This window comes from Terrapene carolina, unplaced genomic scaffold (genome assembly GCF_002925995.2).
Source record: "Terrapene carolina triunguis isolate 2854851 unplaced genomic scaffold, T_m_triunguis-2.0 Scaffold66, whole genome shotgun sequence".
NCBI lineage: Eukaryota > Metazoa > Chordata > Testudines > Emydidae > Terrapene > Terrapene triunguis.
The window spans coordinates 3,386,030-3,409,167 of NW_020664417.1; the positions used below are offsets into that span (position 1 = coordinate 3,386,030).

At 41.5% G+C, this 23,138-nt stretch overlaps 1 protein-coding gene across 3 annotated transcripts in view; it reads right to left on the reverse strand.

The window, feature by feature from the left end:
* Positions 1-23,138, reverse strand: part of PDE5A (phosphodiesterase 5A) — a 100,178-nt gene that overhangs the window by 21,553 nt on the left and 55,487 nt on the right. For 2 of the 3 annotated variants that reach the window (XM_026647798.2, XM_026647801.2), the window contains exons 8-11: positions 21,543-21,651; positions 18,117-18,201; positions 11,654-11,829; positions 9,969-10,028 (exon numbers count right to left, since the gene is read on the reverse strand). In XM_026647798.2, coding sequence (XP_026503583.1) covers positions 9,969-10,028; positions 11,654-11,829; positions 18,117-18,201; positions 21,543-21,651 — 430 coding nt within the window. The remainder of the gene's footprint in view (positions 1-9,968; positions 10,029-11,653; positions 11,830-18,116; positions 18,202-21,542; positions 21,652-23,138) is intronic. The other variant, XM_026647799.2, reaches the window with a different exon arrangement.

Consider the following 23,138-nt stretch of genomic DNA (forward strand, 5'->3'; position numbering starts at 1 on the left):
CCAGTGCAAAAACAATGATTTAGTGAACCAGGACTACTATTTTACTTTGCTTTCTTTGAATTCCCAACGTCTTCCACTTCTAAAATGTTGATAATAAATACATTACATCACAACATTTATTACACCTCACTCAAAATAGTCAAAGGGGGGAAAAAGTAGTTCTGTGTGACCCCTTATTCATCACGGTCATGTAATTAGGATATATTTTGCACAAAGTATGCCTTGTAAGGTATCATTCTAAAAGTCTTCATCTGCTAGACATTAATATCTTGTTGAATTGTATGTGCTATCATTGTATGTGAAGTTATGAAGTTTGGCTATGTATGTGTTACTGAAACATGTTGTGAGGTTGAAAACACCCACAAGCAGCCTTTCAGGTACAACAGCAAAAAGGCCAAACAATGTTAATGGCTTATTGAGGAAATCCGTACAAGGACTATCCCAGGGACTGTGTATGATAGAAACCTCTCAGAGATAGCACTACACAAGGGGAACTGTTTGACCCAGGTCACAGCAAAAGAGCTTTCCAGAAAGTGGGAAGAAGATATAAAAGGGGGAAATGTCATCATGATGGCACCTCACTCTCCCTACAGCACAACTGAAACACCTGAGGAACAAAGACTGAGCTGGGGGAAGTGATGGTCCCAGGCTATAGGGATTTCTAGCCTGTGTATGAAAACCTGTCAAACCCAAGCTGCAAAGCCAAGGCAGCTTGTGCCTTAAGAATCTGCCAGCTGGCTTATCACTCAGGGTGAGAATTTGCTAATTCCTCTAGTATGTTAAGCTCAGTTTGAGTTTTTGTTTATTTACTAGGTAATCTGCTTTGATGTGTTTGCTATCACTTATATTCACTTAAAATCTATCTTTTGTAGTAATAAACTTATTTTATGTTTTAATCCAAACAGTGTGCGTTTGACTAAGATGTCTGGGGAAAATCTCTGCTTTGTTACCACAAGTGTGCATGGTCCGCTTCACATTGAGGGAGAGGCAGACCAGGTATTAAACCCATATACTAGCCAGATTTGACCAGGACAGGACAATACTGCTCTTGGGTCCTAGGCTGGTGGTTAGAGAGCTTGCCTGTAACTGCAGCTGGGTGTGTCCCTACCTGTGTGAATGCTGGTGAAAGTGCAAGCTTGGGGGGCTTTGCAGCTTGTCACAGCAGCACAGAGTGAGAGGGAGCCCAGGCTGGTGGGTCAGAGGGCTCAGTGGTACCCCAGTTCCAGGGGGAACCCGTCACACTGCAGTCGGAGTAATTTTGTGATTCTCAATATGGGAGATTCTGATCTTTTCCCCAATAAATTAACATCCCCTCCAGTGAGAGATTTCAACTGTCTTGAGGCATATTAAACACGGAGGATATGAGCCTGGCTGTCTTGGAGGGTGAAACTCGCAGGATTTTCATAATGCAGAGTGCAATGGCTTGCTATATTATCACCATCCTTTTAGTGGTGTATTAACTCTCCCCCTAGCTATACAAAGTGAAGCAAACACAAGGCCTTTGCAACCAGATCTTTCATGAGGTAAAAGGATGTACACAGCAGGAGCTCAGCAGGACATTTTCTCATGCCTGCATTCTGACCTCTTCTATAATTTATCTCTTTCTATTCACTGATCTCCTGCCTTTGATGCCCACGTGGGAAGAAAAGCAACAAGCTTCTCCCCAACCGAGAGATAGAAACCACAACTTTCCAGCTATACATCAACACAACTGTGGCTTGGTTATTTCTCCTCTCAGTTCCCAGAGACAACAGAGCTCCTTCTCCCGTGTCGCTGTTTGAAAGCCATTTTAACTATTGTTCCTAGCCTGTACTATTGAAATACACTGTACCTTCTAAATGTAGTATTAACCTCCCAAACAACCACTTCTTTCATCCAAAATGTTCACTTTTTCCATCTCAGCAAAATTACAAACCGGCACAGCATAGGGAAGGAAAAAAGGGGAGCTACCGCTACCTTTCTCTGCGTAACTGTGGTGCAATGAGCTGGCCTATAATTACTGTTGCTTACTGTATTTTGATCGTGTCTGGAGGCCCCAATTAGGGACTCCAATCATAGTCACCTGGTGAAAATATTCTTTGAGGGGAGCTGAGTGAAACTGTCAGGCCCTGCTCTCCAGTGTGTGCGTATGGGTCACTCTCTCTATCCTGGCCCAGTGTGGAGGAGAAGCCCCGGTGAGTGTGTGACCCAAGGACCTCTTGATGCCAATTGGGGTACATAAGGGTTACAGAGATTCTCTGGGTCTGGTACCTACATACTAGTCTGCCAAAGAATGCCATGTAAGTTCTCTAATGAAAGCCTGTGCCACACTCATAGTGAGATGCATGTATGGACAATATGTGAGGAGCTATGGATAGATACTACAAATTATGTTCTCTAGGTCTGTATGTAAAGGCAGGTCACCAAATGGTGACCCATATGCTCCTGTAAGGAGTGGGGAAAGAGATGTTTCTCTCTCCCTAGCTGGTCATGTGAAACTGAGTATTATATGGGTCCCAAGGGATGCCCATTTACAGTTTGAACAACATGCTAATCAGTAGATTGTGGGGACTTTAAGAACTAACAAGAACAGCAGGGCCTGTTTAGGAGAAAAGCTAATGAACTTTTGGAATTATACCTGGGGTTCAGATGAATCCCCAGTATTCCTTCAGTATGTGAGGACAAGCCACCAGCAGGCTTGAGCTTATGAAAGAGGGATCTCAAACAACCTGGTTGAAAATACTGGGAAAAAGGAGTTGGGGTAAACTATCCTGTAGGAGTTAAGTTTAGGCTCTAAAAAACATGTTATGATTGTGTTTTATATATGACCATTTGTTTCCAATATTCTTACTTTCCATCACTTGAATCTCTGTTCTTTGATGATAAACTTATTCTTGTTTTCACTATAAAAGCATCTAAGTGCTGTGTATTAAGTGGAGTGATGATTTGGAGTTAAAACTAATAAGCTGGGGTGTACTATTCCTTCAAGAGTGGTGAAATTTGTGAGTCCAGTGAGTGTGCAGTGGAACAGAGGCTGGCACTCCACAGGGACACTCGGAGGGTTCAGAGGTTGGTGTGTGCTTACTGTTTGCCTGCAGAGAGATAGCAGAGACCGTGGGGCTGAGAAGGAAGTACTTGTACTGCCTGCGGCCGGGGTTGTCAGTGGGCTGATCCATGGCAGGTACAGACAGGTCTCTTTCACACAACCCTCGGTACCCCTGGGAAGTGTGACAGGCAGGTGTGCACCCTGCATTCACCCCGGCAGTGGCATGGCTCTGTGCTCCCGCCCATTAGCTCTTTCTGTGGTGGAAAAATGGGATACTGATGCCAGGGCTAAAGGGGTGAGGGACACTGCAGGGAGTTCCTGCGGGAGCCATAAGTGACTGGAGCAACTGAAGGATGGAAGAGAGGGTTGGAGCAGCCAGGAGGTGGTGACATTTGAGGTGATCTGTATGGTAGATGGACTTGGGTGCTGGTGGCAGCGGAAATGCCCTGGCGGGACTAAGGGGTCATGGACTGACAGGGCGCAGGAGTGAAAGGGGAGGTTGGGGGGAGGGAAGTATTTTGGGGATTGGGAGATTTTAAGAGGTGGGTTTAATGGGGAATGAGCAATGGTGGGGGAGGGTATGTGGGGCTTTAGGGAATGGAGGGAGGGCTCGGGCAGGGTCATATTTCATGGGGGTGTTGCTTGGGGGGCTTTTGTGACAGGGTGAGTTTATTGGGGAGATGAGAGTTGGTGTAGTGGGAAGGCGGGATCGGTGGGGCTGTGGCAGAAGAATGTGGTTTGTGGAGTTTGGGTTTATGTGGGGGGCAGGAGAGGGTTGTGGTGTTTATTTGGGAATGGGGCAGCAAGGAGCTGGATGGGTTTAAGCAGTGGTTGAGGGCTAGGTCAGGTATTGGTGGATTATTTGGAGGGGTTGTGGGAGAGGCAAGGGGCTGGGAGCACAGGGAGCTCTGTGGCAGTGCCAGTGGCCACAGCTGGCCGTAGCTGGGTCTGGCTTCCCTCCTCCACAGCCCCTTCCCCCCGTCTCTTCTCCTCCTTCTGTCTCACCTGCTCCTCTCCCTCACTGACACCAGCCCCAGCTCTGCTGGAAGGGAAGGGACAGACTCGCTACTACCATGCCAGGAATGGGGTCTGGCTCGCTGGGCACTGGACACACTCAGGAAGGACTCTGCCCGCAGCTCCATGCCAGGGCCCTGTAGATCCACCTCACTGCCTGCCACTGGGCTCCAGGGACTCTCCTTGCTTGTCCTGCTGCTGGGCCACCAGGTAGTGGCAACATAGCTCACATTTGGTGGGCTAAGCCCCCTCTAGCCCTAGCTACCTGCCACCTAGAACTCCAACGGGCTAACTGCTCAGCACATGTAGATGGGTGCAAAAATGCATGTCGGCCAGTGACTATACTCTGCTTCAGAGAAGTAACCTTATGTAGGACAGCACTCAGGCATGTGCTAATGTACAATCCTAGAATGGGATAGACTTATGCCCATGCTTTCCCAGATCAGGACCTTAAACAGGTTAAAAGTAGAAACAGAACTGTTCTTTCTAGCCATAGACAGAAATACATATTCCTAATGCAGAGTATAAGTTCAGATTTAGGAACAAACATTTACCCTGTATTTAATTAAAACTGGGCCTTGGAGCACCAACTTCCAACCAACTTAAAATGACCCATTTGATCTTGAGAGTTGTTTGCCCTCCAACCTTCCTAAAACAGCTGCCAGATGGCTTCAGAAAAATATGATAAACACGATGACAGGTTTTTGCCATTTCAAGTGTTTTATTCTGTTGCTAAAAATGTAAACAAACTAAGAAAAATGCTTTCATGACTGTAAATCAGAAATGGGGTTTGTTGACTACAGATTTTTAAAATATTTTTTTTTTAAAGAAAGAGCAAGATCAGCTTCTTACCCTGGTTTTAGGAACAAAGATTCTACTGACACATCAGATAATGGGCTGTAATACTACACTGGGAACTGTTTGACAATTACTGAATGGGTATTTGGGGGTCTACAATCATTTTAGATGAAAACATCCACCTGACAATTGTCCTAGGTGTCAGTTTTCATTTTAGATGCACAGCAGCAATTTGTATTATCAACACACTACCTTGCTCACTTGCAAACCTCAGTGAGAGTAGATGGGGGGCATCACTCTTCCATGGTTTCATTTCTCTCTGAGAGGTCTCAGAAGGTAGTTTGGGGCAACCGTTCTTCTAAGCCTAGGATTTTCTCATGTGGTGTTTCATAGAGCTCTTACCTTGTACCTCCTCTTGTTGAATGTGTATATTCAGTCATTGGAAGAATTAGTGATGAGGCTTTAGCTGGCAATGTTTTCAGTATGCTGGTGACACCCAGCTCTTTTTCTGAATTTCATCTGACCCAAATGCCTTACCTGGTGTTTGATAGGGATATAAGCCTGGATGAGGACTAGCTGATTGAAGGTGACCTTAAATCAACTCAGCCAGACTCATATTGCTGGGTTTAATATGCCTCCAGACAGTATTAAGATAGAAGTGATGCTGGTGAGATGGGGTAAGCAACTGAAGGTATGGCAGAGATCTTATCTGGCCCTTTAACAGACACTATGAGCCCACCATTTGTTACTTCAGTTAAAGATCTGGGGGCATTACTGGATCCCCAGCTGCAGTTAGATGATCATGTAGCAGCAGTGACTGGTAGAGCTTCTTTGCTCATACACACCTGGCCAGGAGACTGAGGTCATTTCTTTTGGTTGTGAACCTTGCTACCAGGATCCAGGCCATTGTCTCCTTGAGATTAGTCTCCTGCAATGCGCTCAACAAGGGGCTGCACTCTAAATCAACTCAGAAAATGATGCCAGGGCAGGAAGTGGCAGCCTCTTTGGCAAATGGGCTTTCCTGCAGTATGGGGGCACCCAGCCCCCCAGACTTGAGCTCAGGTGGCTAGTCTGAGTGTCTGATGGAGCCACAACTTTCACCCTGCTATTTTTAGCATGCTAGCTCGAGCCCTACTAGGGCGAGTCTGTCTACCCAGGATGGAATGCTCACTCCCAGCTGCAGTGTAGACATACCCTTGAAACCTAACATCCTGCCATTGACCCAGCACAGGTCGCAATCTAAACTGATGAAATTCAAAAAATAAACTGGAAACATTGAGAAATTATTCACAAAGTATATTTTCCCCATTTTTCACCCAGCTATAGAACTAGTCAGAATATTTTGAACTTTGATGAAATTTCAAAATTTGAAGGAAAAAATATTCCAATAATTTCTCCCCTTTTTTAGGCCAATGCCAGTTTTAATCTATAAGGATCTAAAGCTTTGGGGATCACCTTAGGTGAGAAACCACATCTCTCAAGGTAAGGCTCCCTGTGGTACAGCAGAGACACTCCCACCGGCCATCTTTAAAAAAAAAAAAGGAAGCTGCTGGCAGGGCCTTCTCTGTCAGGAACCCTGCGCTCTGGAGTCAACCCCCATCCTTGCTCACAATAGCACAAACCTGCTGACCTTCAGCACATGCTACAAATCCAATCACTTTTCCAGGCTTTTGGAGAGGGAAGGTGAATGCGCTGTGGGTTGGAGTCTGTGGTTGGTGTGTCTTATGTTTTTCCATTTGTGGTTTTGGGGAGGCTGCAGTTATTTTTGTGTGTATTGGTTTGATTGTATTTTTAACATATGGCAGAGGCACCAGAGCCTTGGTATATAAAAACAGAACAGAAAACTCTCCCTCTTTTGGACAAATCAACATAAATAAACAAACAAACTTTGGCATGCTCAGTTGTGCTCATCACATTGTGAATTATGACCAACAGAAGGTCTATTGATTTGGCTTGGGTTCTTTTCTCTTAAAAAAATAATAGTTCCTCCAAGAATATGTTATAGGCAATAAAAAGAATGATTCTTTAGAATATTATTCAAACTCTGAATGATGAAATGCAAAACAGAATGCAAGTTTTCTTTTGGATGTCATCTATCACTATCATGTGCAGTTTAATTCTTTTATTCACTTAAAGGAGGCTCACTGAAAATAAAGATCTGTTTCACAAAGAAGCAAGACTGACAAAGGCCTATTGCTCTCTGCAATAGGAAAGTGGAGCAGGCTAGCAACCAGAGGCCCTTCATGGTCCTACAATTTCTACAGAAGGAAAACAGTTCACTAGTGGTCCCTGAATCCTGAGAGAGCCACCAGATGGTTGGGAGGAAATTAGCAACTGGCAGCCTCCCCAGAAGATCTGTGGTGTAGCTTGTTAAGCCACCAATGTGTTATTATTTTACATTCTCTGGATGCACACATGAGACTAGAACAGCGTAAGTGCCAAGCTCAAAGAAAGTGGAAAAAGCAAGCTCCCACTGTTAGCCTCAGTCTGAAGGCCAAATTCGCCCCTGACATTGTTTTAATAAACAAATCTAGAAAGCATTTCCAAATTTAGCAAAATTTGCCTTTTGTTTTAAAACTCTTGACTTCAGTTACCACCATCGACCTCAAGCTTATCTTTGGTCTCAGAGAGGAGAGCCAACAACGGAGTGAATCCAAACAAAAGTCTGACGTGTAGGAGTTAGGTATTGAGTGGTAAACCAAGCCATAAACAAAGCAGTAGCTGAGTTGGGAACAAAATATAGAGCACAGAAAAAGTTAGCTGAGAAGCAAACCGGAGAGTGCAGCATGGGAGCTGTTATGGTAGTAGAGTCCTTTGACACTAAGAGTTTCCAAGAAATGAAGAGACATTCCAAAGTATGAAACACCATTTGCTATAATAGTAATAATACTCTGCACTTCCATAGCACTTTCGATCAGAGGCTCTCAAAGCACGTTGCAGTCATTGATGAACTAAAAAGAATGGCAAACGAAGGATCAAAATCAGTCTGGTGTGGGACATGCGCAACAAATGAAAGAACACAAAGGATACCCATCTTGAAATGTAATCTGCCCTCTCTGATTTGGAGGAAGGATGGAAAGGCTTGAGAGGCAGATGAAGTCAATGAGAAGAAAGTCACAAAGAAAGACAAACTGGAAAGAGACAAAAGGGATCTTCAGGCAAGATAAGGCAATTTGAGAGAATGCAGAGCATAGCAGAGGCTCTGAGAAATGAAGAAAGATGGAGGAAAGTGGCTTAAATGAAAGCTGTAAGAAGAAAAGATCATGACAAAAGAACTGTTTTAACAGTTGTGCCTGCAATTGGTATTCTGTCCTCAGACTAAGAACCCAGCAGAGATCAGCAGTCCAATCAGTGATCAAGAGGCAAGCCCTGAATGGAAGCCACTAGAAAGAAGAGGCATGTTCTCCTGGGTGGTATCTCTGTTGGGGAAAAGTGGCCCAAAAAAGTGTGGCCAATAAAGAAAACACAATTGTTGCCTCCTAGGGACTAGGACAGGGATAGGCAACCTATGGCACATGTGCCGAAGGCGGCATGCGAGCTGATTTTCAGTGGCACCTACACTGCCCGGGTCCTGGTCACCGGTCCGGCGGGCTCTGCATTTTAATTTAATTTTAAATGAAGCTTCTTAAATGTTTTAAAAACCTTATTTACTTTACATACAACAATAGTTTAGTTATATATTATAGACTTATCGAAAGAGACCTTCTAAAAACGTTAATGTATTACTGGCATGCGAAACCTTAAATTAAAGTGAATAAATGAAGACTCGGCACACCACTTCTGAAAGGTTGCCGACCCCTGGACTAGGATAATAGGTATCAAAGCCAAGAGTACTCTACCAGACACAGAAGAGATAAGAAGGTAAAAGAGACAGATGAATGGCCTTAGATAAGTTAGAAATATACCTAATGATAACAAGCTTCAATTTTATAATGAAGAATGTGGTGACTGAGATCTTCAGGGAAGAACAAACAGTGGGCATCAGCAATATGTCCCAGAATGGGAGGAGTGAGACTGAAACATGTCTTGACCTACTAGATGCAGTTACTCATGGGGTAGTGGATGTTAACTACAGAAGTACACAATGAGCAAAGGAGGGGAATACATTAATTATAATATCCCAGGATTAGTATTTAGATAGAGTTGATAGAAAAACAAAATTTCTGTCCTGTGGACATTCTGATATTTCAACATTTGTTTTCATCCCAAAGCAGATGAAAACTTGAAATATAAAAAATTGTGTGGAATAAAAAGTTATCAAAAATTTTGATCCAGAAATATCAAAAATTTTCATTCTGGGATAATGTTAAACTCTGTGTCTGCCTGAGCTGCCATGGTGCCTCACGGTAGTTGTAGTTTCAGACCCCAATGCCCCCATTCTTCCTATGGGCCTAGCTCCCTGGCTAGACTACATCTCCCATGATGCAATGTGGTCTTTTCATGTCCCATGATTAAGGCTGCCTGTCTGCCACAGAGGTCACGGATACTATGACTTTCCGTGATCTCCATGACTTCTGCAGCAGCCAGCAGCAGCAGTTTGGGTGTGTGGGAGGGGGCTCAGGGCTAGGGGCAGGGGATTGTGGTGCGGGGCGGCACCCACCTCGGGGTGGAGGGGCTCCCCGGCTCCCACCAGCATGTTCCTGCAGCTCCTAGGTGGAGGGGCCAGTCCTGGGCTGCATGCCACTGCATGCTCCTCCCAACACCAGTGGGGGGGGGGGCGGTCCCAGGCTGCGTGTGACCCGCTTCCACCCCAGCACCAGCGGGGATCCCAGGCCAGTCCTCCCAGCACCCACACACCCCCAGACTGCCCCCCCCCCCCGAGCACCCACAGCCCCCTCACCCAAGTTTTAGTTAGGGGTATATAGTAAAAGTCATGGACAGGTCACGGGCCATGAATTTTTGTTTACTGCCCATGACCTGTCCATGACTTTCACTAAAAATACCTGTGACTAAAACATAGCCTTACCCATGATACACCAATGAAACTCAGCAACAGATTTATTTTCATTGTAATTTAGACACCTAATTAACATAAGCACTTTTGAAAACGTTACCCTGCACATTGGACCATCTTTCATTGCTCCATATAGTAAGAATGCATTGTTTACTATTATTTAAAAAATGCTATTACCGCTGTTACCTGCAGCTCCCTTGTTTCCTCCTCAGTGGCTGAAGCGTGATATGAGAGGACCTATGGGATAAGGAATGAAGAAACCTAAGTACAAATAAAAGCATGCAATGTAAAAGCAACTGAATCTTTTTTTTTTTTTTAAGAGTAAAAGGTTGAGATTATGCCTGCAATGTACTGACTTTAATGGAGCTCTGCATGAGCATAGGTATGCTCATCATAGCGGCTTCTTGATATAGCCAGGCCAAGAAAACCTATAAATGAGCAAAAAGCTCTGATTTAAAACAAAAAATTAAAATAAAATAAACCACCAAAACCCCTTCTCTTGGGAAAGCTTTCATGGGGGAGGGATAGCTCAGTGGTTTGAGCATTGGCCTGCTAAACCCAGGGTTCTGAGTTCAATCCTTGAGGGGGCCACTTAGGGATCTGGGGCAAAATCAGTACTTGGTCCTGCTAGTGAAGGCAGGGGGCTGGACTCGATGACCTTTCAAGGTCCCTTCCAGTTCTAGGAGATAGGATAGGATACCCCATTTCAAAGACAAATATAGCACAGCACAGCTATAAACTATGGGATGACATTGTTCCCAAAATAAGTCCCTTTCTTTCATGGGTGTTTAACTCAGACATTAAAGAAAATTCTGTCCTGGATAAAATTTGGAAGAAGAGGTTTCAGTCCAGGAGAAAATATTTTTGTTTTAAATTAACAAACAAACAAACAAACAAAAAACCCCATATATTATTTTTTATTTGTGAGAATAAAAGAGAGGAGAATGCTACTGTGTTGAGTTCCTTTAAACATATGTGCAACTAAGAGACCAGCTCTGGCTTTTTTTAAAAAAAGACATTTTTTACAGCCTCTACAGATTTTTTTTTTAAATGATAAACCAGCAGTCACTAATGTGAGATGTAAATAAACCACCCAACCTTATTTTTAAAAAGCACTGAAATTACTTGACCGTACGGTTATCATCTGCCCACTTGAAGCGACTAACTACATGTTTACATGAGAGTTGTAATGTTTCCTTTAGAAGCTATTGGGTACATAATCCACATGTTAGAAATTTTGCAAACACTCTTATTTACATATTGGACAGATCCAAAGTCTACAAAATTTAAGTTTCAGGCTTACAGTTATCTTCCAAGTAATTCAGCATATCATGTTAGAACCTCCTTTAACACCACGGTCATTAAACCTAACAGTAAACAATTCAAAGGCTAGGACCAGATGACATTCATGCTTAATATACTTTGATGGAGTTCGAGGAAGTTGCAGAAAGCCTACAGTAATCCTGCTGTTATTGTATATGCTGGTTTGTCTAAAGGACTGAGCCAAAATCATCACAGAAAACCTCAAACAAGAGGACACTCCTAATCCTCCACACCATTTCATCTTTCTGTGCAATTGGACAAACCAACTATGTTGATGACTGTAGTCAGTGTGCAGCATGGTGTTTAGGGAAGGCAGACTCACTGGATCCCATGAGTGCAGTTAAAATACAACAGATAAAATACAATGCAAATATGGAAACAAGCAGCAAATAAGCGTAGCTCCTGTTAACGCAGGGGGCCAAATTCTGCTCACTTTACTCATTTGAGTAGTTTTAGGTTGTGAGTAGGGAAAGCAGAATTTGGACCAAAACTAGATTATATACTGAGCCAATTAAGGATTGCCTAGATTTTGAGCTTACCTCTAATGTCACCATCTGCTTGGCCATGGCTCTCTCCACAACTTCATACATCTGTGTATTCTGGATCCCCAAGCCACAAAAGATGACAAACGCTTCCAGAAACTGTTCATCATTTCTGTTGAAAGCCTTGATTTTGCCCAAGTTTTCTTCCATCTTATTTACAAGCTGACAAACCCCTACGTCAGGTCACAGGAATGAAAAGAAGTAATATAGCAATTGCTAAAATACCACACTTATGTGAAACAAAACAGAACAAGATATTAGCTCTCTGAATTCTTATAGTCTATAAAACAAATAATCAATGTATTTTTAAAGCAAATATATTCAGGACACAAATTAGAATGCTATAAAAGGACTTTACTAGATTTATTTTCATATGCCAAAGAATAAAAACTACACTACTATATGTTGTTCTGTGGATTTTCAAGTATTCATTAAGATCTACAATGCAGATATGTAGCTCTGTATAGCCTGCATTATCTTGCAAAATTCTACAAGGCAGTTTTCTTCTTGACTTATTGTTAAAAGTACTTTAGATTGAAGGACAAATTGTCTTTAGGGATTAAGTCAGAAGCTAATTAGATTTTTGTAACCATGCCAAAAGAACAGTTTTGAATGTCAGGATAGTGGCACATAAAGTTTGCACTTCCTTATTTGAAACAGTACCGGAAAGTTAAAAAAAAAAAACTAAATAGAAAATATTCATGTTTAGGCTCAAAGTTCAAGTGTGCTTGCTATGATCTATGGCAGTGGTGGGCAAACTGAGGCCCGTCAGGGTAATCCGTTGGTGGGCCATGAGACAGTGTTTACATTGACCGTCCACAGGCACGGCCGCCTGCAGCTCCCAGTGCTGCAGTTTGCCGTTCCCAGCCAATGAGAGCTGCAGGAAGCAACGCGGGCCACAGGGACGTGGTGGCTGCTGCTTCCTGCAGCTCCCATTGCCTGGGAACGGCGAACCGCAGCCACTGGGAGCTGCAGGCAGCCATGCCTGCAGATGGTCAATATAAACACTGTCTCTCGGCCCACCAGCAGATTACCCTGATGAGCTGCGTGTGGCCCATGGGCCGCAGGTTGCCCACCACTGTTCTATGGAGATGTGGTCTCTCCAATAAAGGGCCTGATCAAAGCCCATTTCTGTCACTGGAAAGCCTCCTGTTGACTTCAGTTGGGTTTGGATCAAGCCCTAACTGCAAATGGCTTATTATTAAAAATAAACAGCTATAGATGTTATCACCAAGTTCTATTGACTTTGTTCAGTAATACACACACAGAACTTTCTGTGTATATGCCTCTAACATTTTTGACTATGAGGACAAACACTTGCCTGATCAAATGTAAATAATTATGCCACTGGAAAGTTACAGATGAACAATTAAAAATTATAATGAGTTAGGAAATGCAAAAATTATGGTTGAAGATATAGTTTTGTCATATTGCATATTCTGTGCTTTTTATGCCACACATTTAACAGTTTAAACAATAATATATTAAACTATATATTTCACCAATAAAACAGGAATACAAAACACTATTTTGTTGACACCCAACTAGCACTGCTATTGGAACAGTAACTTTTGCATTTTCTTGCTTCTGGAATTACAGCACTATAAATGGGAGCAGAATTTGGATCCCTGGCTTTTTGTTTCTTATAATGTGCAGTCTTAGGGTCAGAGCCTCAACAATGCCAGAGCTGCTCTCAGCTTCTGAAAAAGGGAGTGGGGGTGGGGTGGGAATTATAATGGAAACTATTTTGCAACTATATCGAGAGTGGGTGTAATCAGCACCTTTTTAAGGCCTTGTCTACACTACGGAATGTTTACAGAAAATTCCCACCATTGCTAGCAATCTACACTTATGGTCTAAAATTACTCATTTTAGATTAAGGAAAAACAACAAGAAATATCAAAGTCTTGGTGTATCTTCTCTGTAACAGTCTATAGCAACTCTGAGAACATATGGAATGAGTTCTTTGAAATGTAAAAGTTCTGTACACAGAACAGTTTCCAATCTACTTATAGCACAGTAACAGTGTCCCTTTTTTGCCAAATTATGCCCTATTATGGGAAATTCTCCCAGCCCAGATCCTGCTCTCACTGAAATCAGTAGGTAAGTTGCAATTGAATTATAAACTCTTTGGGGCAAAATCTGTCTTTTTGTGATGTAGAAGTATGGTGCCTAGCACAATGATTCACTGATCCCTCATTGGGACCTTTCAGCACTACAGCTATATGGATAATACACAACAACAAAGAAGAATTCATTGGGAAATGGACTGGTTTCCCTCTGTGGAAGAGAAACTGATCTATCATTAGACTCTTTTGAGGGTAGGGGCCATCTCATGGATCTCACTTTCAACTCTCTGTTTAGTGCTGTTTATGACATAATCATTTCCATAGCAACTGTGATGTAATGAATAGGGGATGATGACTTCCAGCAGTGACTAAACCAGAAGATCAGATGAACTCTGAAAAACATAGATTTTGTTTTCATGTAAATGACTCTATTAATAAAAACAGGGGGAGAGAATTACAGTAAATATACTGCATGATATATAAGCCAAAGCACTTTCTAAATATAATGTTTTACAAAAGTTTTCCCGTGAGGCATCAATGGGTCCATGCACATCAGAATTAAAGGAGCCCAAATTCTTTTTTGGGGCATACTTATAAAACTACAGAAGGTTTCTATAATGCTCTCAGCACATATTTAAAGGGTATGCAGGCCCAAAAGGAGACCAAACAGAAAGGTTTTCTTGCTTTGTTGCAGATGAAGAAAGCTACTCTCCCAGAAAAATGTACTGTTCTTATCAGAGACGTTTAGCTTAAAAATAAAAATATACAAATAATGCAACCTGCCTGAGAAGTTTAATCATGAATTTAAACAGCAAACAACAATAGAAAAACCTGTTTGAGGAGTTAAAAGTCTGTCCTAGAGCAACAACAGTCCCATAAAAGCAGCTGGTATAAAATGTAACTAGACAAGAACTTGAGAACTAGACAAGTTAAAGATAATTCCTCTCTGAGGACCTTCTGTTTCCATCAGCTACATGGAGCTGGCGGCTAAGAACAATCTGTCTCCATGAAATGAGGCCCAAAAATACATATGGAGGTAGGAGCACTGACTATGAAGTATTCCCCCATTTCCCAAATGTAGTCATAGCTAGCCCATCCTGCTACAGCTAAACAGTTATTTTTAGATCCCTAGTTCAATCAAAGCTAACATATGTATGTCTACCTGAGCTGGAAATTACACCTCTAGCTCGAAGTGCAGATGCACTGTATGAGCTGAAGTTCCACTTTCAAAAAAGTGATTTACATATAGGAACTGAAATCCTGTTTGAGAGTCAACAGGCCTAAAGGTCCTAGATGCCTCTCTTAGTCTCTTTTGAAATGGGACTTAGATGCTTTCGAAAATGTTACCCTACAGGACCAATAACAGCATTGCCACTGTGCTGTCACAGAAGCAGTAGAATCCTAGAAAGAGTAAGGAGGGGCAGACACTATGGGTCAGTGCTCTGAGAGCCGTATAAGTAATATGCAGGCTACAAGGAAAAAACTGTGAGAACTTGAGCTGCCCTTGTTAATCTTAGAGTAAAAACTCATCAGGGAAATGAGAAAGTGGCAGGAGATAAATGCTCATGTTTTAAATATTTTCATTTTAACTCCTACATCAACTTTTCCTGGTGCTTGCTTCTTTACTAACACAAAGAAACGTTCTGACCACCATCATGAAATGCAACAAAAATTATCAATAAAACCCTGCTTATTTTTGTTCCTATTTCAGTTTTTTTAAAAGAAAACTAACTGCTCACTTGAAGAATGGGTGGTTGACCTACAGCAGTAATGGAGATGCTTACACTAAATGGGAGAAACAGCAGAAAGAAGTGAGACAAAATCTGGAGCTATGTGGCGCCCATGAAAGGATTATACAATTGTACTCACCAAGCAAAACACAGTACCAATCATCTCACCTTACGATTGAAACCATTGATTTCTTAAAGAAATATCTCATAACTGCATGAAATATAAAACCTGTTGTAACTTTACACAAGACCATACATTTGTTATATTCACCCACTTGCAGACATTTTTCTGTTCTTTGGGACTGATTCACTGCTTACTTACAGTAAGTTACATCAGTAAGTGAAATCCAGTGATTTCAATGGAGTTACTCTAGATTTACACAAGTGTAATGGGGAATAGAAGTAGATTTTCTATTTCCAGCTTTGTTCAAACAACAAACAAGACCTTGTAATAAAACACGTAAGAGACTATACTAAAAGATTACATCAACATTAAATGAAAAATGTGACAAAGTGTCATTTATTACCTTGGGCCTGTTCCAATAGCTAAAGGATATAGATGCTGAATTATTCTGACATACAGGTAACATCTAGCTGCTTGGCCGGATCTTCATGAAGTTGTACTGAGTGTGAAGAGTGACTTTTGGCACTACCTAGTCACTGGATCATTCATTAGATGCACGTTCTACCTTTCTAGCTTTTTCTCCTTTGATTCACTTTTCTTTTTAGAGAATTTTCACACTGTAAACATATTTAAAGGCCTATGGTACGGAGACTTTAATGACTAAGAATACCTAGGGTGAGGTCCTCACCCAGGCTCTGAGCCCTGTACTCTGGCTAAAAGGTCTGGAGTGGTGTAAAGGGACTCCAAACACCCAGATCTGGCATGGGGAGGATTCTCCTGATGCAGGAACTGAGGAAAACTGCTCTCAGAGAACTCCCTTGTAAACCTGGTAGTAGAGAGTGTGATGGGGGCGGGGCTGGGGACAGGAGGGACACATCAGGGGCAGGGTCGCCACATGTAGAGCTTCAGTCCATAGGGAGGCTGTCATAACTTATATAGGCCCCCAAGGCAGTCTACATTATATCAAGACCCACATTGTAGCTTAAAACCACCATAGCTTCCCACATCCCTTGGGCTGCAAGTTTGGTGCTGTCCCTCTTAGAGGTGCCACCCAGAATCTCATCCATTATTTTCCCATAGTCATGTATGCTGTATGCAAAAATCTATACAAAGGCTTCCAAGTTACCAAAATCCCAATATGCACTGCCAGCTGTATTTTAACAGGTATGTTAGTCGAGATGAACCCCAGGCTACCCACTAGAGTCTACCTTGACCTGTTACAATAAATCTTTCTATGTCCACATTAAAGTTTTAAAACGTTAGTTGTTTTAAAAATACATCTTGACTCCCAGTCTAGACTAGCGCTATGTGAAATGCCTATGGAGGAGATCCTGAGGCCCTTCCTTAGTTTTGGCTCAGCTTTTACCCAAGTGAATTCCAATCAATCAGTCCAAACTCCCATTGAGGACAATGAGAATTCTTCTGTGTAAGGACTTAGTAGAAATTCATGTTTGACCCTTAGAGTTTCACTCTTATGGTTGAGCTCTGCTTCCTGCTCTGGGTGTGGGGGCTTCCTCAGAACCATTTCCAGATCTGTAATCAGGCCAGTCTATCATACCCCTGATGAGTGTTAGAGCAGCTCCAACTTGCACCACTGATGCTGGTGCAGCTCCACCATGCTCACTCCTTGTCCCTAAAATACTCCCATGCCAGAAGAGTTGTTGACAGGTGAAGATTTCAACACTAGCACACTTACAGCTCCTGGGCATTCCCCTCCAACAAGGGGATTTTCTGCTGACCAGTTGTGATCAGTTCTGGCCTCTTTGCACCAGCTGAGTGGCACAAACCAGCTGGATGATTAGAGAGTACATCCCATAGACTGTCCTTCCTATTCCTCAATACAATATTGATTAGACTGGAATTTTAACATAATTTGTTACATTAATTGAGCATGTGTAAATGTTAAAAAGTAACTATCAATATGAAATCTAAATAAAATATAAAAGAAGAGGTGGAAGTAGTTTCAGGTGCTTCTTCTTCCCCTTAGTCTATATGCCAGGTGTCTCAGGCTTTTATATTTTCTTATTTTTTAAAGTAAAGCTTTTCTCTTACCTACTGACATGCAAAAGACCCATAAAAAGAACAAGGAACTCTGACTGTCTACAGGGAATACCATGAAAATAATTACCAACAGAGTGCTGTCAGGCGCACAAAGGAAATAAATAGAAAAAGTAGAAAAAAATAATTGAGGTGTTATTGGTATTTTTTCACCTATAGTAGGTAAAAAAATGATAGATAGGAGTACAATGGGGCCCTGAATTAAAAGCATGACAACTATTTCATTGTGCTTAAGGATTTTCTCTTATGATTTTAGATTTCATGTTGCTGAAATTTTACTCTGGAGTACAGAAATACTTCTGTATAGCAATTATACAGAAGTATCCAAAAAAATCCTACATAGTTACATACCAGCAGTATAATATCAATACATTTTATCTCACATAAAGACAACAGTTAGATGCATGTTATGATATTTTGTGTAACGACTGGGCATGCAGTGTGCAAGTAGAAATGTAAACAAATCAAAATGGTAATACCTATCACTTTATTCTTCTTCCCATTTTTTATTGGTGTACAAAGTAAACTTTTTATGTGCTGGTTTACATTTTCTGCATTTTCATTCTGTTAAGCAAATAAAGAATACAGTTAAAAACTTACAGAGAGATCTATTCACGAGCCCTGATTGGCAGGCCATGCAAGGAAGGCAGATTATAAAACTGTAATTCTTAGACTATAAACTCTTTGGGGGCAGGGACCATGTCTTCATTTGTGTTTGTGCAGCATCTAGCATAACGGGGACTAGGGAATAATAAATAAATAAATGAGTAATAACAAAGTGTCGAGATGAATTTACAGTCATTTGGGTCTACTTTTACATTTTATGATAGTTCCTTTCATTAAAATGAAAATGACTGTACTGTACACGCGGGACAGATTTTCAATTTAGGGTAGCTGAGGAGAAATTAGTGGGGCTCTAAGATACCTTCTCCACTTCCCCAGTTGTGAGGATTCTTAAGTAATGAAAGAAAATGGACCTAATTCTGCTCTGTTACACCGAGTACTGGAATCTCATGGGGATAACTAAGAACAAAGCATGGTCCAATGTCTGATTCCATATAAGGGAAGGAAAAAATATTAGCATGCTAATATTTCAGCTCTGAAGTTTCTTTGGTTCTTGGCTGCCTCGGTTAGTTTCTTTTTAGCCTTACAGGCATGATCGTTGCACAAATAAAGGAACATTTTGCCTACAGTGTAGAAGAGCATATGCTATTCTTTGTAGAAAACGTTCAAAGGGATGATGTAATGTGTAATGCTTTATATGACTCCAGGCACTTCTTTGCAATTAAGAGCCTCGATACCTGTGAAATTAACTGGAAATAAGGAGGAACGCCAGCCCCCTGAAGCCAGCCAGCTCTTCACAGACCACAGTTTGGAACACAGTGACCTATACTGTGTTGCTCTTGTCTACGATGTTTTAATTTATGGTGGTAACAACTATTGTCTCAACTCTCCTCTCAGGTGCACAGACACGTATCTTCAAAGATCTGCTGCTGCACTTTATACACTTGCTCAATAGTCTAGTTACACAGGTATGAGGATGTCTGTCTGAATACTCAAGGGTAAGCTCAATCATTATAAATGCAACAATTTGCAGCAGGTGCAGGGTGCTGATGAGAAATGAGCTGATAATGCTTTGGGGGTTATCGAGAGTCCTAAAGCCCAAACTGGGATGGAGAGAAAAGAAACTGTCAGGGAGCCTTGATTTCATGATTCATCTCTCATCCCCATACACCAATTCTCCTTCTTTGAACATCAGCAATCAACCAAAGATTTGCTTGCTTGCCTCAAAATGACAAATAGACATCTGTTATTTTCTATGCCAGTGTAGACTGGAGTGCGACCTTGCATGCTGCCCTTCTAAGGTGTGTTAGCCGTGCACAAGGTTTCTACCTGGTTAGTTGACAAGTTTTTCCATTAACTTGAGTCAGTGGTGAAAATTATCCTATCTACTCCATGTAGATCTCTGTTTTCTACTCTTATTGTTCCCTCTTTATGCATGTCCTTCCCTTCTGTCCACTGTCACTCCATTTTTCCTTCCCACTTTCTCCTCTTTTGTCCCTCCCTAATATTTCCTCCTGTTCTTGCCACTCTTCTGTTTCCTCTTCTCCTGTCTCTTCCATTGATTTCCCTATTGTTTAGTGTTTAAACCATTAACCTTTTTTCCAAGCTGCAACCATTATTTGTCCCAAATGTTCCTTCCCTTCAAACTCTCCAGCAATTGCAGTTGAAAGACACTGAAGGAGGGCTTTCATGAAAGCTAGTTAAGTGCTTGGAGGAGGGAAACCAATGGCCCCAAGGTAATGTTCATATGTGGCCTAATCCAAAGCCCATGGAGTCTCTCCATTGACTTGAGTGGACTTTGGAGCACCCCACAATGCACACTGCTTACAGAAAATAGACCAATGATCAATTGTTTGGAGAGATGGGGGGAGGGAGAATAGATATGAAAGGAGTATAAGGTGTGGACTCAATGTCATTGTGTTGAAGAAATAGATTATCCAGAATTCCTCTCCAGAAGTACTATTGTTTCCTCTTTATCCATGTATGCACATGTATCTAGAAGTAAATGCAGGTCAACATTTTTCTTAGGCATAATAAATCATTTAGAGTCCAGGGAACAATGCATTTCTGCATGAGCAGAAAATTCAAATTCTGCTGCCAAATCAAAGGGCTTGTCCTAAACAAACTCCTGTTTGAAATTGGTCCCCAAATGTTTCTTTTATGTATTTTAAATCTTCTGCCAAATAGTCACCTATTTCTTTGTCTACCAATCCAGGACATCCATTTTGTTCCCTCCCCCCCCCCCCCCCCCCCATGAGACATTAAATGGGGCTAGTCGTGGGCTCTCCCCTGCAAAGTGCAGAGTACTCAGCTCCCAGTATGACCAAACTGTGCACAGCTTAAAGTGGAAGCACTGCATAGCTCTCCAGCAGCCCCTATTATCCAGTTACTGGAACAATCTTGTTGGACATTGTACCTTCTGTCCTACCTGCTGCTTGACCCCAGAAGGGAGAGAATATAGTGGAAGCCCATCTGCTGACAATAATACACTCCTTCCCCCCTCCCACTCTCTCCTTCATGCACTGCCTACAAATGTATTAGGATATAATAAACCAACCTGCTTTTGCAAAAGTGTAACAAGAAGACCAGGCGGCTTTCCAGGCACTGTTCTGGGAGTAAGAGGCACAGGTTTGCTTTTTGCTGACAGGGACACCAAGGCACTAGAGCTGTTGCTTGGGCTTTCCACTACGCTGGTCTGTTACCAATTGTCCCTTCCTTCCTAAATCTCCAGCTTCTATCCAAGTGGTCTCTGGGACACCCTGCCACAAGCTGGCTCTTCCCGATGCTGCCCTGCGGACTGGGAACCATGAGATGTTGAAGAGAAGTGCAGTTGCGCCTTCCTCGGGAAGCAAACAGTTCACATCTGTATCATGGCTAACCTCTCCCAGACCAAAAGTGAGAAAGAACTTCTGAGTCTACTCCCAAATCTTACAGCAAACTGTGGTGACCAATCCTCAGGATTGATGTGGAAAGCTTCCATCCTGACTTCATTAAAACCTCCCTTAGAACATACTTCTTTCTCTTGGCCTAGGAACATGTATTCTCTAGTAAATAAGTATAATTATATTTATTTTTATACTGATTTTCTTTGTGATTAATCCATCTTCTAGCCACCCTGCCCCACTGTGTGTCAGAACTGTATTGTTTGTAAATTCCTTGGGTCAGGGACTGTGTATCTTCCTCTAAGTTTAAACAGTTCCAAGCATTGGCAGTCAGTAAATACAGCAATGATAGTAGTAATAAGGGTAGAACACACAAGTCTTGGTCATATATGAAAGGTAAACATAAAATCATCTGTGTCTTTTATTATTGGATTCCAAACTCAATTTCACTTTACTTACTGTCCATGGAAATCTTCTGTCTTTGCAAACATCTGGTATATTAAGAGGCTCCATGGTATTCTTGACATACTGAGCATACATATAATTTATTTTGTTTGCATCATAGTCCCTGATGGAACAGCAAGGACAGACAGATATTATTCATGGTATTCTTTATCTGACACTGGAACATGCAATAATTCTAAGCAAATGTAAAATATATCATCATATGTAAATCAAAGGGAAAGGTGTGATCAATTCCCAAGCACAGATCCAACCCAACACATAATTGTAGGCTGTGCTACAGTTAGATGACTCAGACAGTCCAATTTTGCATATCCACGTCTCATTTAAATTAAACTAACAGAGATGATAACGTACAGCCATTCCATACTGTGCACATCACTACAAAAGACCAAACAATTAACAATATTCTGAGAGTAACATTATAAGCCTTATCTCTGATGCATGTGTTTATTTTGTTTAATCAATTACAAATGAAACGCGGGAGATGTGTAGGTGTATTTAGCGCTCCATGCATGCAAGTGACTTCTATTAAAATCCATACAAGTTCTCTCTACAAATTAGTGGTTCTGCTAAGGACTTGTCTACATGAGAAAGCTGCACAAGTATAACTCAAGTTTAAAAATTAACTGTTTTAGTGCAAACCGCTCTGCAGACATTTTGGTTTAAGTTTGGCTTATTTCAGTTTAGTTTAAACTTGTCCCTAACTGATTTAAGCTCAGCTGAAATAAGCCTGATTTCAACTGAAATATAAGCATCCACACAGAGGTTTGCACCAATTGAACTAAATTGGTTTAAAAACTTATTTAAGATAAACCAGTGCAACTTTCCGATGTAGATAAGCTGTAAAACTTAGTTATGTCTTGTGTAAGCATCCAGAGGAAATTATACTCTTAAATGTTAGGATAGTTAGAATGTATTCAAAATACTAAACTTAGGAAATAAATCAATGTAATCTACAAGAATGAAGGATAAAAATGAATGACAGATGAATATATGCAATGTAGTTGTAGCCATGTCAGTCCCAAGATATTAGAGGCAAGGTCCAATAAAAGATGTTACCTCAACCAGCTGAATGTGTGTTCACAGAAATACAACACTTCAAAAATAATATGCATCTAGAAATCTGACACATTAGAAAATCAATAATAGATGAAATTCACATATTTTTCAACTGAGAACAGATGGCAACATTTATGAATTTTCTGCTTTTAAGTTCATGTAAAATGTGCTCTTAGAATGAATGAATGAACAATTAATTGCATGGGGATTGCATTATTGACACAGAACATCTGTTTCCCCCAAATCAGGGCCTAAAATAACTTTACAAAATCAATCATCTCTTTTCTAATTGCTTAGTGCTTATGTATTTAATTAAGGCACTTTGATTCTTGTCCTAGTCCTTCCCCACCCATTCTGGGAGAGTGCCCATCTCCTATCGATATACCTGTTCCCATCAGGCTTCTGCATTTTCTCTTTGACTTGTGAGTAGAAGTCTATTATTTTTCAGATGTAAATGCACATGTCCAAAGAATCCATGCACAATACTGGAGACAAGAAAGCATTCTTTTTTATGTAAAAAGAACAGGAGTA